The sequence below is a fragment of the Lynx rufus genome, unplaced genomic scaffold (genome assembly GCF_022079265.1).
Source record: "Lynx rufus isolate CCGP_SWC_20201006 ecotype Redwood Valley unplaced genomic scaffold, mLynRuf1.p SCAF_15, whole genome shotgun sequence".
NCBI classification, from domain to species: Eukaryota; Metazoa; Chordata; class Mammalia; order Carnivora; family Felidae; genus Lynx; species Lynx rufus.
Window position 1 is genome coordinate 62421363 of NW_025814829.1, and position 13565 is coordinate 62434927.

At 55.0% G+C, this 13565-nt stretch overlaps 1 protein-coding gene across 2 annotated transcripts in view; it reads right to left on the reverse strand.

The window, feature by feature from the left end:
* CNIH3 (cornichon family AMPA receptor auxiliary protein 3) overlaps positions 1 to 13565 on the reverse strand; it is an 84696-nt gene that overhangs the window by 33998 nt on the left and 37133 nt on the right. The window contains exons 2-3 of one of the 2 annotated variants that reach the window (XM_047077353.1): positions 7901 to 7969; positions 3016 to 3063 (exon numbers count right to left, since the gene is read on the reverse strand). In XM_047077353.1, the coding sequence (XP_046933309.1) occupies positions 3016 to 3063; positions 7901 to 7969 (117 nt within the window). The remainder of the gene's footprint in view (positions 1 to 3015; positions 3064 to 7900; positions 7970 to 13565) is intronic. The other variant, XM_047077354.1, reaches the window with a different exon arrangement.

Consider the following 13565-nt stretch of genomic DNA (forward strand, 5'->3'; position numbering starts at 1 on the left):
CTTCCTGAACCTGGAGAGGCAGCAGGGGCCCCTCGTCAGACGCTTCCTGCTCCCACCCCGCCCTTCTCCGTGACCCACGGCGCCGACATCCTGCTCCAGTGGGAGAGCGGCTCACAGAGCGGTCCTGCCCTAGAACGTGAATCATACGCACACGTCAACACGAGAACCCTGCGGTTCAGACAATTACCCAAAGAACACGTTTCCTGATAATTACAGAGCTTGAAATGGATCCACTTGAAAATCCCTTCCTTCCTCCCGAGAAAGCTGAGGAGGTGGTTTAACAACAATCAGCTGCTGAAATGCATCACATTCCGGGTGTTAGGAGACAAGTTCCAAGGAATTTCTTGGAAGGTACAGTTCCCAGAAGGTGGTGGTGCTAACCAGACCCACTCAGCCTCCCCCGTGCCCGGCACGGGCTCAGACTCCGGCAGGAGGACCAGAGCTGGAGCCTGGGGGAGGCCGCCGGCCACGGGCCACCGCACCTGCACCCGCCTCGGCACCCGCCTCGGCACGGAAGGCATGCCCCGGGGGCGTTCACGGGGGTTTTGGCAGCCACCGAGGGTCAGGACGACAGCGGTAACGTGTGACGGTGTCAGCCGTTCTGAGCTGCGCACACCTGTGTCCTCCCCGCTAATTCCCCAGCAGCCTCCCAGGGGAGGCGTTATGCTCACTGCGCCCGGGGTTAGAGTCGCACTGAGGGCCTCGTGGATCACCGGGGCAGGGGGCAGGACGGGGAAGCAGCAGAAGCCTGCATACATTACCTCCTGTCCGCTAGGGGCCTTCTGTGTAGACGACGAGCACGACAGAGTTACATGTGATGTGAAAATACACATCTGATGTAAGTAGTAAGTGTAGTAAGAGAGACACGTTCCCGGCTAGGTTCTCGCCCGGCCGGTGGCGGGGCCGAGGCCGTGAGGCTGCAGGATGAGTGATCAGTGATCGAGCACGGCTCTCACACCTGCAGACTTGAAGTCAGTGTGCCCTGTCCTCTGCTGTCTACTGGAACTCTCCTCCCTGTCCTCTACTGTCTACTAGAACTTTCCTCGCTGTCCTCTGCTGTCTACCGGCACTCTCCTCCCTGTCCTCTGCTGTCTACTGGAACTCTCTGCCTATCCTCTGCTGTCTACTGGAACTCTCTTCCCTGTCCTCTGCTGTCTACTGGAACTCTCCTCCCTGTCCTCTACTGTCTACTAGAACTTTCCTCGCTGTCCTCTGCTGTCTACCGGAACTCTCCTCCCTGTCCTCTGCTGTCTACCGGAACTCTCCGCCTATCCTCTGCTGTCCACTGGAACTCTCTTCCCTGTCCTCTGCTGTCCACTGGAACTCTCCTTGCTGTCCCCTGTGTCTACTGGAACTTTCCCCCCTGGTGTCGCCTGCTAACATTGAACGAAACATGCCTTCACGGGAGCAGTGGAGGCTGCAGCAAGGTGGGGTTTTGGGGGGGGAGATGAGGGGACGGAGCCCATGAAAAGGAAAAAAACAGAAAAAGGCCCTTGGAATATGTTTCCTGGAGCAAAACGCCTCATCTACTGCATACAGTTCTAGAAACTGTATGCAAACTCTATGCAAATTTGCAAATGGTAATGCTAATTCTTGCTCAGCCCCTTTTCTTTCACACCCTTGGCTTTGACCTTCAGGCTGTAAGGCAGGACTCTGGCAGACACGGCCAGGCCACTGGTCCCTGTCCCACCAGAGTCAGTGGTCAAGCAGTCAGAAGGGTGAGCAAGCCTGATGTGAAGGATGTGGATTACTGCCTTGCCAGAGAGTCTGGGGTGGGGGCCTGGGGTACATTCAGGATGGGGGAAAGGGATGAGACAGACACTTAGCTGTCAGTCGTAAAGCACCAGCCAAAGACCAGAAGGCATCACTGGTGCCCAAGATATTACCTGGGAAAGTAATTCACAGATTCATGAACTGCCCTTAATACCAAATGACACGTGCCGTTCTCTTAAATCCTTCTTTACTCTTGGATCACTAGTGTTTTCATATGCTTCTCATCATCTGACCATACTTCCCTGCTGCCTCATCCAAGACGTGAAACTCTAACACACTGAGTGTCTGAGAAAACATCAACGGGCAAGTAATTGGCAGGAAAAATAATTAACTTTTGATTAAGCTCGCTCTTCCAACGGAAGGCATCATTATTGAAATCTAGAAAAGTTTCAAAAGCTTGCACGATGATTTTCCTTCTGTCGATGCTGGCAAGGTATCTGTTTCTCTCCTACTCACAGGAGGCTCAAAAACTCCTTTCGGGTTGCCAGGTGGCTTTACGGTGTCCTGTAGCCCATCCGCTCTGAACAGAGATGGGGATGTCCTCTGGCTCTCGGCTGTGGGTACCGCTTCCTCTACCTGCAAGTTGCTGGTCTCTACACTTTGCTGCTCTCTGCACACACCTTCCTGCTGGACGGTGACGTCCCTCTGCCATCGGGCTTCCCCAGCTATGTCTCGGAGAGCACGCGCACCCCTGAATGTGCATGCACAGGTGTGTTCCGGAGGCGCCCGGCGGCTGTGACCTCTGCCCATCCATTCAGAACAACTCTCCGAACGCGGGCCCCCCTTCATCACGCGTCCTGTCCCAGCCCTGACACGCTCCCCGTGATGCTGTCAATCAATCTGCGAGGCTGAGTGGCAGCTGAAACCTCAAAGGAAAGCCAGCAGCTAGTTAAAAGCTTCCTGGAGCCGGGCAGGTGCATCCCCAGCGCCAGCCAGGAACAAAGGCCGCAGGGGCAGCATCAGGTGCAAATGCCATCCATCATCACGCAAAGATAGAGGACCTCCCGATCCAACCAGAGGCACCCGCAAGGATCCAGCACCACCACTCTGGCGATGGCCACCACTCTAATCAGCTCCTTTCATCTCTGGAGGTTTCCACGCGCTCCCACCTCCCCCGCCCCTGCCATTTGCCTTCGGGGGACACGGGGCTGGAGCAGGCATGAGCCTCGCTGGCCCCTTTTACCGTGTGACCGGCCACGACCCCGTGGCCGTCCACCCTCGGTGTGGCGTTCCTGCACTGACCTTTCTCAGGAGGAAGCAGATGCGCTCAATGTTCCTCAGCCGTTCCCTCTTCAGGACGCAAAAGAGAGGAAAAGAGGGGAGGTTGGAGGTTAGATGTTCTGCTGCGAGAACCTGAGGAGCCCCCACATTCAGCCCCCAGTACAGGAGGCAGAACCCACCAGAGACCCCTCCCGGCCACGTGGCCTGCATGCTCCCACCCAGCGCCTCCTAACGAGAGTTTCTGCTCATAGAACTCACTAGCAAAAAACCAAATCATCCAATTGTAAATGGGCAGAGGATCCGAATAGGTGTTTTCCCAAAGAAGACATACAGACGGCCAATGGGTATGCGAAAAGGTGCTCATCACCCATCATCAGGGAAATGCAAATCAAAGCCACGGTGGGGTACCGCCTCACACCTGTCAGGATGGCCCAAATCAACAACACAGGAAACCACAGTGTCAGCGAGGATGATGCGGACAGAGGAGAACCCTCGTGCACTGCTGGTGGGAATGCAAACTGGTGCAGACACTGTGGAGAACAGTATGGGGGGGTCCTCAAAAAGTCAAAAATAGAACTACCCTACAATCCAATAATTCTACTTCTGAATATCTGCCTGGAAGAAATGAAATCACTGCCTGGAAAAGATATCTGCACCTCTGTCCTCACTGCAGCGTCAGTAGTATTTCCAATAGCCACAACACAGAGTCTACCTAAGTGTCCCTGGATAGATGAATGGAAGAAGAAAATGTCATACATACACACACACACACACACACACACACACAGTATATACATACTATTATATAGTATGATATACACACATATACATACACAGAATGCATATAGTATATTATATAGTATGAGATACGTACACATATACACACACAGCATATATACAGTATACTATTACATAGTATGATACATGCACACACGTGCACACAACACACACAAACACTGGAATATTACTCAGCCATAAAAAAGAAGGAACCCCCTGCCGTTTGTAACAACGTGGACGGAGGAGAGGGCATTATGCCGAGTGAAGTAAGCCAGACAGAGAAAGACAAATCCCGTGCGATCTCACTTATGTTTGTGGAATCTACAAACGTACAACAACAACAAAGCAAACTCCTAGAAAAGGAGATCAGAAGTGTGGTCATCAGAGACAGGGAGTGGGGGAGGGGTGAAAAGGCACAAACTTGTGGTTACAAGTACCAGGGACATCCTTCCTGGCGCCCACAATCAGCCCTCCTGGGAAGACCGCTTGGGCCCACTTGGGTCCCTGGAGCACGGGTGCCCTGATTTGTGTCCAAGGTAGGGTGGATCCCTGCCATTGGTTTTATTTTTCTAAAGTGAGTATATTTAGGGGAAGTCATCATCCCACTATGGCCCCAGGCTAAGACTTCTGCAAATGTCGAGGTCCCTGTCTGGAGCCTGGCTCACGGCTGGGGACAGGTGCCTAATGGCTGGGCAGGTGATGACGGTCATGTCACACACCGTGTGTTGCCTCCCCTTTCCCGCAATGACTTTCTTGTTTTCTGGAGCCACTGTGAGCACGGCTGCGGCATCCGCCGGCGCTCTGTTACCGAGGCAATGTGGTGGCCGTGGATGTGACGGTAATGAAATTCCTCGCGGATCTGGAGGAGACAGGTGGCTGGGACGCTTCTATTTCCCTAACTGACTCATACAGTGATTCCTGGGCGCCCTTTAAGAGCCCACATCAGGACAGATTAGCGCCCACGTGCAAGGAAGGCAGACCATGCGTGTGCGCGCCCACACACGCACGTGTGCGCCCACACAAACCCCCATGCAGCTGGGCATCGAGGCTGCCTACGTGCAGAATAAGGAAAGGTGTGCAGAACCAGGCACAGAGACACACGGGCTGGTCCTCAGGGGACAACAGCTCCCTCGCTCCGTGGCGACAGTGAAGGCCCCACCGGGAAAAGGAAGGGAAGGGCTAAATGAGATGCTAGAGTAACACGGGGGCCCCCTCCTCCTCCTGGAAGGGGGTCTGCCCCGAGGGCCCAGCAAGTCTGTGCTTTAGGGGATCTTCCTAGAGCAACTGCTCATAAGCTGAGTCCCCCCGGGGCTGGCGTCACGGCCCAGGGAGGCAACTGTTCGCTCCAACACAGTTAAGGAGGCATCTAAAGCGCTTAACTTCCTGCCAGGGAGTAAATCCTAAGGACCAAGAAAATGTGCCCAATATTCTTCCATGTAGGGTTTTAACAGATTTTTTTTTTAAATCCCAGATAAGAGGGATGCCTGGGGGGCTCAGTCGGTTGAGCATCCGAGTTCGGCTCAGGTCATGATCTCATAGTTCGTGACTTTGAGCCCCGAGTCAGGCTCTGTGCTGACAGCTCGGAGCCTGAAGCCTGCTTCCGATTCTGTCTCCCTTGCTCTCTGCCCCTCCCCCGCTCATGCTCGCTCACGCGCTCGCTCTCTCTTTCTCTCTGCTCCTCCCCCATGTCCTTCCCATGCTCGCTCCCTCTTTCTCAAAATAAATAAACTTTCAAAATCCCAGACAAGACTCCTTTCCCTGGGCCTTCAGTCTGTCTACAGGTTTGGCCAGCAGGGTCCAGGCTCCTTAATTACATCACAACCTGTTGGAAGCGTGGCTCTAATGACAGGAGTAAAGAGCTGAGACCCAGCCTCCAGGCTCACCTCACCCTGCAGGATTCACTTGCATCAACAACAGTTGAGCTCCTACTGTATGCAGGCTCCCTTCTTGCTCCGACCCTCAGCAGAGGCCGCCTCGGCCCCCGTGTGGGTCCTGTGTCCTCCGTCCCATCTGAACTAAGAAAACTGCCTGCTCCGTGACGTTTGTCTGTGGGTCGGATTTGCAGGACGGAGCTGAATGGAGGACACATTTCTGCACTCGCGTGACCCTGGGGTCATTTCAGAAAGCCCTGGGTGTTCTAAGTGAGCTGTGTCCTGATTTGAGCCCAGACAGCTAGGAGGACGCAGTGTAGGCAGCTGACCCCCCGGGACGCGCCCTCTCGAGCTGAGCAGCTCTGTGCCCTGTGGCGGGCACCTGTGGCGGGTGCAGACGGGCCACTGCCAAACAAACGAAACATCCAGAAAGAAGTGAGGCCTTTCAGGCCCTGTGGAGCCAGGTTAGCCGGGCGGGGGGGACACCGGCCGATGGAAACAAGATGGATTTTAATGCAGGTTTCATAAAACTAAGGAGTTTCCAAGTGCCTCTGAGGGAGTCTTTCAACTTGTAACAAAATTCTGCTTCCCACAGTCAACTTTGAAAGGGTTTGGCTCTACGCCATGGAACCAAAGCATGGGTGCCAAAGGGATTCTGAAATCAGGCTTTAGAAAATCAGATCTCCGAAAGAGACAACACAGAGGAGGAGGTAAGAACACAGACGGCACACCTCGAATCCTGACCTCGCCGCCTGCGAGCCGTGGGCCCCTGCGCAGGTCTGTACTCGCGGTAAACGATGCCGGCGTGGGAGAGGATCCTACGTTACACACACGAGGTTCCCGCAGGCGGAAAAGACTACCAAAACCTGGCGACTCCAGTAAAAACCCTGTACTTCACGGAGGCCACCCTGAAGCCTAGTCCCCTGGTCTTGTGGTTCCTCCAGGGAGCTTAACTTTCTCCAAGAACGGACCCCTGTGTCCCTGTCACTAGAGAGTGATGCCGCGAGCCTTCCGGGTTAAGACAGCGTCACACTAGTAAATCCTGCTGTTCAGTCTACAGCCTCTAAATAAAACTATCATCAGGGCACCTGACTGGCTCAGTCGGTTGAGCGTCTGACTCCTGAGTTGAGCTCAGGTCATGAGATCGTGGTTTGCGTGATCGAGCCCCACGTCGGGCTCTGTCCTGACAGCCCGGAGCCTGAAGCCTGCTTCAGGTTCTGTGTCTCCCTCTCTCTCTGCCCCTCCCCCATTCATGCTCTGTCTCTCTCTGTCGCAAAAATAAATAAACGTTGAAAAAAAAAAAATTTAAAACAAGTATCAACAGAACTACTCAAACCAACACTTGCTTCCATGCTGGAAGGGCCTGGGAGGACCTTCATCGGTGCTGGGGCCCCGTGAGTTCAGATGGAGAGATGCCCCCTGAGTGACCCGTGTGCACCCCATCCTCTGAGCCCAGGAGTGCTGGTCTGGAATGAGTGTGGACAAGGCCCTGTCCGCGTGCGTGGCCGGTCCCCGGCTCCGGGAAGTAGGCTGCACTGACCAGAGAAGCAGAGACCCCACCCACCCCTCCCCTACGAGCGCCCCTATCCCTCTCCTGCGCCAAGGCCGCCCTCCACGCCCACCTCCATATGGGAGCAGCTGACAACTGAGAGGCAGTGGTAAGACCTGGAGCAGTGACCTGGGGCAGAGGGGCTGTCACCGCACCGACGACCAGACTGCGTCGGGTTCCCCAGTGGGAAGCGAGTTGGCTGGGACCACGGAGCCTCTCGAGGTGGGCGTCTCCTGGGCGGCGGTGTGGGGTCAGGGGCCCCGAACACCCACTCTGCACGTGTCCCACTGAGACGCTGGCCAGCGCCGAGCACGAACGACCACTAAGGAGGCTCCCGTCCCCCACAACATGCTGGTTCAAGGACGAATAACCACAAGACAGCACGGGGCCCCCACCTGGGTGACTGGGGTGCACGTACTTGTGAGTTAAGTGGAGACGTCCGGCCTCGGGCGCGAGATGTGTCCTCAACAGCCCGGAGCCAGGCACTCAGGGCTGGTATGTCCTTCACCCGCCCCACCCGTATCAGAACCTCCCTCCTCCACAGGCCCGTCACCACCCTGCCCTCCGCCACCCTGCCCACCGCCCCCCTGCCCTCTGCCCCCCAGCCCCCCCATCACCCTGCCCTCCACCACGCCCCTGCCCTCCACCACCCTGCCCTCCACCCCCCTGCCCTCCTGAACCCTGCCCGCCACCAGCTCCCACCACTTACCGCGTGAACAGGGTTGCACTGGTCTATGGGGCTCTTAAAATCTGTCCTTAACTCATCGAAGGCAATTATCTGAAACGAATACGCAGAATCGAGATGTTAGTGCAAACGTGAGCCAATGCACCAGGTCACAGGCTCCCTGTAGATCTGCTGCAAATGATACAGGGGGCGGGGAGGTCAAGGACAGGAGGCTGGCTGGAGTCGGTGGCTGTCAGAGCTGGCGACAGACACCTGGGGCTGACTGGGCTCCTGTGTCATCTTCTGCGTCCGCTTAAAAGTCCCCCGATTAGGAACAGGCCAGGTGCTGCATAAGGCCTCATCCTTGTGACTGGTAGACAAATAAGGCCCACAGACCTCATACGCAGCCTGGTATGGAGGACAGACGACAGAACCGTCCTCTCAAAGCTAAACTCACTCACAAACTAGCCCTAGAGGAGGTCAGAGGCCAGGGCCTCAGGTGCACGGAGCTGGCGGGTCAGGAGAGGCAGGGCCAGGCCAGGGGGGTCTGCAGAGAAGTCAGGAAGGAAGAAGAACTCAGTGGGAAGCTGTTTCTTTTTTCAAATTTATTTATTTATTTTGAGAGAGAAGCAAGAGAGAGTGAGCACACTAGCAGGGCAGGGGCAAAGAGATGTGGACAGAGGATCCAGAGAGGTCTCTGTGCTGACAGCACAGAGCCTGACGTGGGGCTTGATCTCACGAACTGCGAGGTCATGACCTGAGCAGAAGTCGGACGCTTAACCAACTAAGCCATCCAGAAGCCCCACGTCAAAGTACTTTTCAAGGTTCCCCCCTTTTATATGAGCCAGCAACACTTTTTTTTTTTAAAGTCTGTTTATTTTGAGAGAGGAGAGAGAGAGCGTGCACAAGCAGGAGAAGGGCAGAGAGAGAGAGGGACAGAGAGACCCTCAAGCAGGCTCCACACCGTCAGCACAGAGCCCTACACGGGGCTTCCTTTCACGAACCACGAGATCATGACCTGAGCCAAGATCAAGGGTCGGACGCTTCACCGACAGAGCCCCCCGGGAGCCCCCATGTGTGAAGCTGTGTCTGTGAACTTGAGCCCTGTCTGTGCCACCGCTAAGCCGAAGCTAACTCATCACAGAGGTCCTGCCCCAGACTCTCCAGCCTCTCCCCGGCCCCAACCGCCACAGGGTCACAGAGCAACGACTCACTGGCCAAATGGAGTCCCCGCGAGGGGCCCCACCAGGGCTAGCGATGGCCCCTCCCCACAGCAACATCAGCAGACTCTCAGGCGGCCTGGACCCACCTCAAGAAGCAGGGAGTTGTATCTCAAGGAGCTCTCCTTCTTTAGGCCAACAGCATTTATAATCAGGGGATTAAAAATCACCTTGCTTGTCTAAAACAGTTATTTTGCTAAAAATAATAGCGCTGCGCTGCGGCAAACCCTTCCTGGAAGAGTGGGAAGTGGCTGAAATCTCAACCCGCTATAGGTAATGAGTCCCCGGGGCTGCCCCACTGAGGGCTGAGCATTTAGGAGACGCCTCTTTTCTCTGGAATGTTCTCTCCCGGCAGTGCCCTCTGGCTTCCGCAAGCGCCTCTCTGGGTGAGCCCTCACGATCTCGAGTCTGCATCGCGTGATCTTACTGCTCGCGCACTGGGCGCACTGGGTGGGGCGCCTGCCTGGCGTCCGGTTCGGGGAGCCGAGCCCCAGGCACCGTGCTCGGATGACGGGGTCTCCGGGCGCGGACAGCGAGCACCGTGCCCCAGGTCTGGAATCCAGGATCAGCTGTGTGCCTTGCAACACAGTGTCGCTTCTCTGGGATCGAAAGGGCAGAAAGAAAGTGCGGAGTTACTAAAGACGCCGGAAGACTCCTCGCCCTGTTCGTAGCTTCGGGACACAACGGTGAGCGGGAAGACACGGCCCTGTCGTCACAGAGCTTACCACAGGGACTGGGTGGGGGTGATATGAAGAAACAGAATTGGGGGGAGGTCCGAGAGGTCTCTGGGGAGGTGCCCCCTCACCTGAGAGACCTGAATGACCAGGAGCCAGACATGGAAAGTTCCAGAAGGAAGTTAGGCTGCAGAGGCCCCGAAGGGGAAGCAAGGTCTGAAGGAGGGAGATGCAGAAGGGCCACAGAGGCCGAAGCCCCCCGATGGAGACACCACGGGAGACGAGGCCGGGAGCAGGGACCGGCCAGAACCCCACCCGTGCAGGGCTCCCGTGGCCACGCTCCACCAGCTAGGCCTCTGTGGTCCCGGGCGCTGTGGCCTCCGGGGGGCTTGCAGAGCTGAGCACATCGGCTGCTCGCAATCTGACAAAGGGAACCAACCGCCTGGACGTGACCGAGTGGCCATCGGCGACACACCGGTGCTGGTGACCCCGGCGCCGACCGCGCACGCCGGGGAGGTGCTGGCGAGCAGATCAGGTCTTTCAGCGAGGCCGCGAGTTCACCCAGCGGAAAATCAGTGCCCAGAGAGTGGGGGACAGAAGGAGGGGCATCCTGGCGCATCGGACCGTGGAAGCCAGGTGGCAGCTGGGCGTTGGGAAAAGCAGTCTGTCGTTTTCTAAGGGGGGGGCTCGTGGCCCGAGCCCGGAATCTCTGCCTCCGGGCCCACCTGGAGAGGGACGGCTCCCTCACCCGGGTCTGTGCTCAGACTCCCACACGGAGTCCAGCGGGGCCAACCCCTCTCCTTGTTTCTCCGTGTCGTGGGCCGAATAACGTCGCCGGGTTCTCATCCTCCCGGAACCTCGGAACGTGACCCTATTTGGAAGTAGGGTCTCTGCAGACATAATCACTCAAAATGACACTACAGACCCGAAATCCAGCGACAGCGTCCCCGTAGAGAAAAGGACACGGGAGACTGCGGTGCTGTGGCTACAAACCAGGAGAACCACGGATCGTCAGCAGCCACCGCAAGCCAGGAGCCTCCCCAGAGCCTCCCGAGGGAGCAGTCTCGACTGCGGACTTCGGCCTGCAGACGTGGGAGGGAAAAACACCTGTGATTTCAAGCCACCTAGTCAGTGGTGGCCTGTGAAGGCAGTCATGGGAAAACCAATACACTCCATTCACAGTGTGTCTGAAATTGCCACTGCTGGGACCTGAGACATCTGCGGGAAGACATGGCTCTGGTGACAAACAGGAGCATTTCTGGCCCAAAATAAATACCCCCCACCGCCGGGGAAGCAGGCTTTTACCTGCACCCTGAGCCTTCCCGTAAGTCCTCCAAAGCCACACTCAGGATGCACTTGTAGGGGCACCTGGGCGGCTCAGCTCAGCGTCCGACTTCGGCTCAGGTCATGATCTCACAGTTCTTGAGTTCGAGCCCCGCATCAGGCTCTGCGCTGACGGCCTGTCAGTGCACAGTCCGCTTCAGATCCTCTGTCCCTCTCTCTCTCTGCCCTCCCCCGCTCGCGCTCTTCCCAAAATAAATAAATATTAAAAAAATAATAAGGCACTTGTAATTTAGAAAGAAGGGGGTTTTTATGACCTCACCGTGTCTTTTCCCTATTCCCTATCACACCATTCCCACACGACACGCAGCCCAAGCCCGCTCTGGGACGGGAGAGGGACGGCTGATGGGAAAAGTTTACTGCTGGGGACCCATGTGTGGCGTGACATTTGGTCCCGGTTCTATGTCTGACCCTGGTGCGGCCATGGGTCCTAACATCTCTGTTCCCTGACCCTAACCCGCTCCAGGCCAGGGTTTGCTAAACCACCTCTCAGCCCCTCGGAAGAAAGCTCCACACTCACGGACACCAGCCGCTCCTTCGGGTCCTGCCTCAGCTCCTGTCACCGCACCGCATGCAGAGACCCAGGGTCTCTGACACGCAATTTACTGCCCACCTCCTTTCCTAAAACCGTGCAAGGCCCACAGGTCACGGGTACTTTAAACTTCCCTAAGTATTTTCACGTGTTTTATTTTGTGTTCGTTTTCCATAACATCCCAAATTGGGGTGCCGTCTGCTTTCCCAGCGAACAATCGAGGAGAATGACGGGTCATCAGGAATGCCCGAGGTCACCCAGCAGAAGGGGGACTAAAACCGTCCCTCCCTCCGATGCTCCTCCTTGTACTGTTTGCACGGGGCCGCACAGCCTCACCGCTCTTCCTGGGGGAGTGAGAGATGTTTACTAAGCCCCCACCGGTACGGGGTGCCATACTGGGCAGGACACAACGGGCTTAGCACCGACAGCCCTGTCTTCTAAGGACTCCCAATCAAGGAAATTGCTTAACCCTACCCGGCCAAGAGCTTAGAAAAGAAAACCATTTCAGACCGGCACAGGGCGTCTGAGTCTCCCCCTAACCTCACCCCGATTTCACCTCCGTATCAGTCAGCGTTCTGGAGAGAACTGGCTCATGCAGTTCCAAAGGCTGGCAAGTCCCAAACCTGCGGGGCGGGCCGGCAGCCCGGAGACACAGGCGAGGTCGATGCTGCAGGAGCAGTCCGAAAGCCACCTGCTGCAGAATTCCCTCTGGCTCGCGGGAGGCCAGTCTTCTCTTCTATTCGGGGCTTTGGCTGATTAGATGAGGCCCACCCACATTAGGAAGGACAATCTGCTTGTGCTCAAAGTCACCGATTCGTTTCCATTTTATTTTTTAGTTATCTTTTTAAAACCCAGTACAGTTAACGTACAGTGTTACGTCGAACACTTCTGTGCACGACTCAGTGCTCATCATGAGAAGTGTAGTCTTAATCCCTTTCACCTAGTTCACCCATCACTCCCCCCACCCTCCGCTGAGAGTCTGTTTCTTGGTTAGTCTGTCTGTTTCTTTGTTTTGTTTTTTAAATTCCTCATATGGGTGAGATCGTACGGTCTTTGTCTTTCTCGGACTTATTTCACTTAACATTGTACCCTCTACGAGCAATCCACGTTATCGCAAATGGCAAGATTTCATTCCTTTTTATGGCTAATATTCCGTTCTTTTTCATCATCAGTCCATGGACTCTCGGGCTGCTTCCACAACTTGGCGATTGTAAATAATGCTGCTGTAAACACAGGGGTGCATGTATGCTTTCAAGTCGGTGTTTTCATATTCTTTGGGTAAGTACTCAGCAGAGGAATTATTGATCATATGGTAATTTTAATTTCCTGAGGAACCCCCCACACTGTTTCCCACAGTGGCTGTACCAGTTTGCATTCCCGCCAACAGTGCACGAGGGGTCCCTTTTCTCCACATCCTCCCCAGCACCTGTCGTTTCCTGTGTTGTTGATTCTGGCCATTCTGACTGGTGTGAGGTGATATCTCGTTGTGGTTTTGATTTGTATTTCTCTGATGATCAAGTGATGTTGAACATCTTTTCATGTGTCTGTTTACCATCTGGATGTCTTCTTTGGACTATGTCTTCTATTTTTTAATCGGGTTATTTGTGTTTTTTTTGGATGTTGAGTTGTGTAAGTTCTTCATATATTTTGGATACTAGCCCTTTACATCATGTGCAAATATCTTCTCTCATTCCATAGGTTCCCTTTTAGTTTTGTTAATTGTTCCTTCACTGTGCAGAAGCATTTTGATATAATCACATTTTTTTTTTTTTTGCATTTATTTCCCTTAGGAGACATATCTAGAAAACTTGCTACGGCTGATGTCAGAGAGACTGTGCTCTCTTCTAGGATTTCTACGGTTTCAGGTCTCACATTTGTCTTCAATCCAATTTTTTTTTCTTTCTTTTTAAGTTTATTTATTTTTGACAGAGACAGAGTGCGAG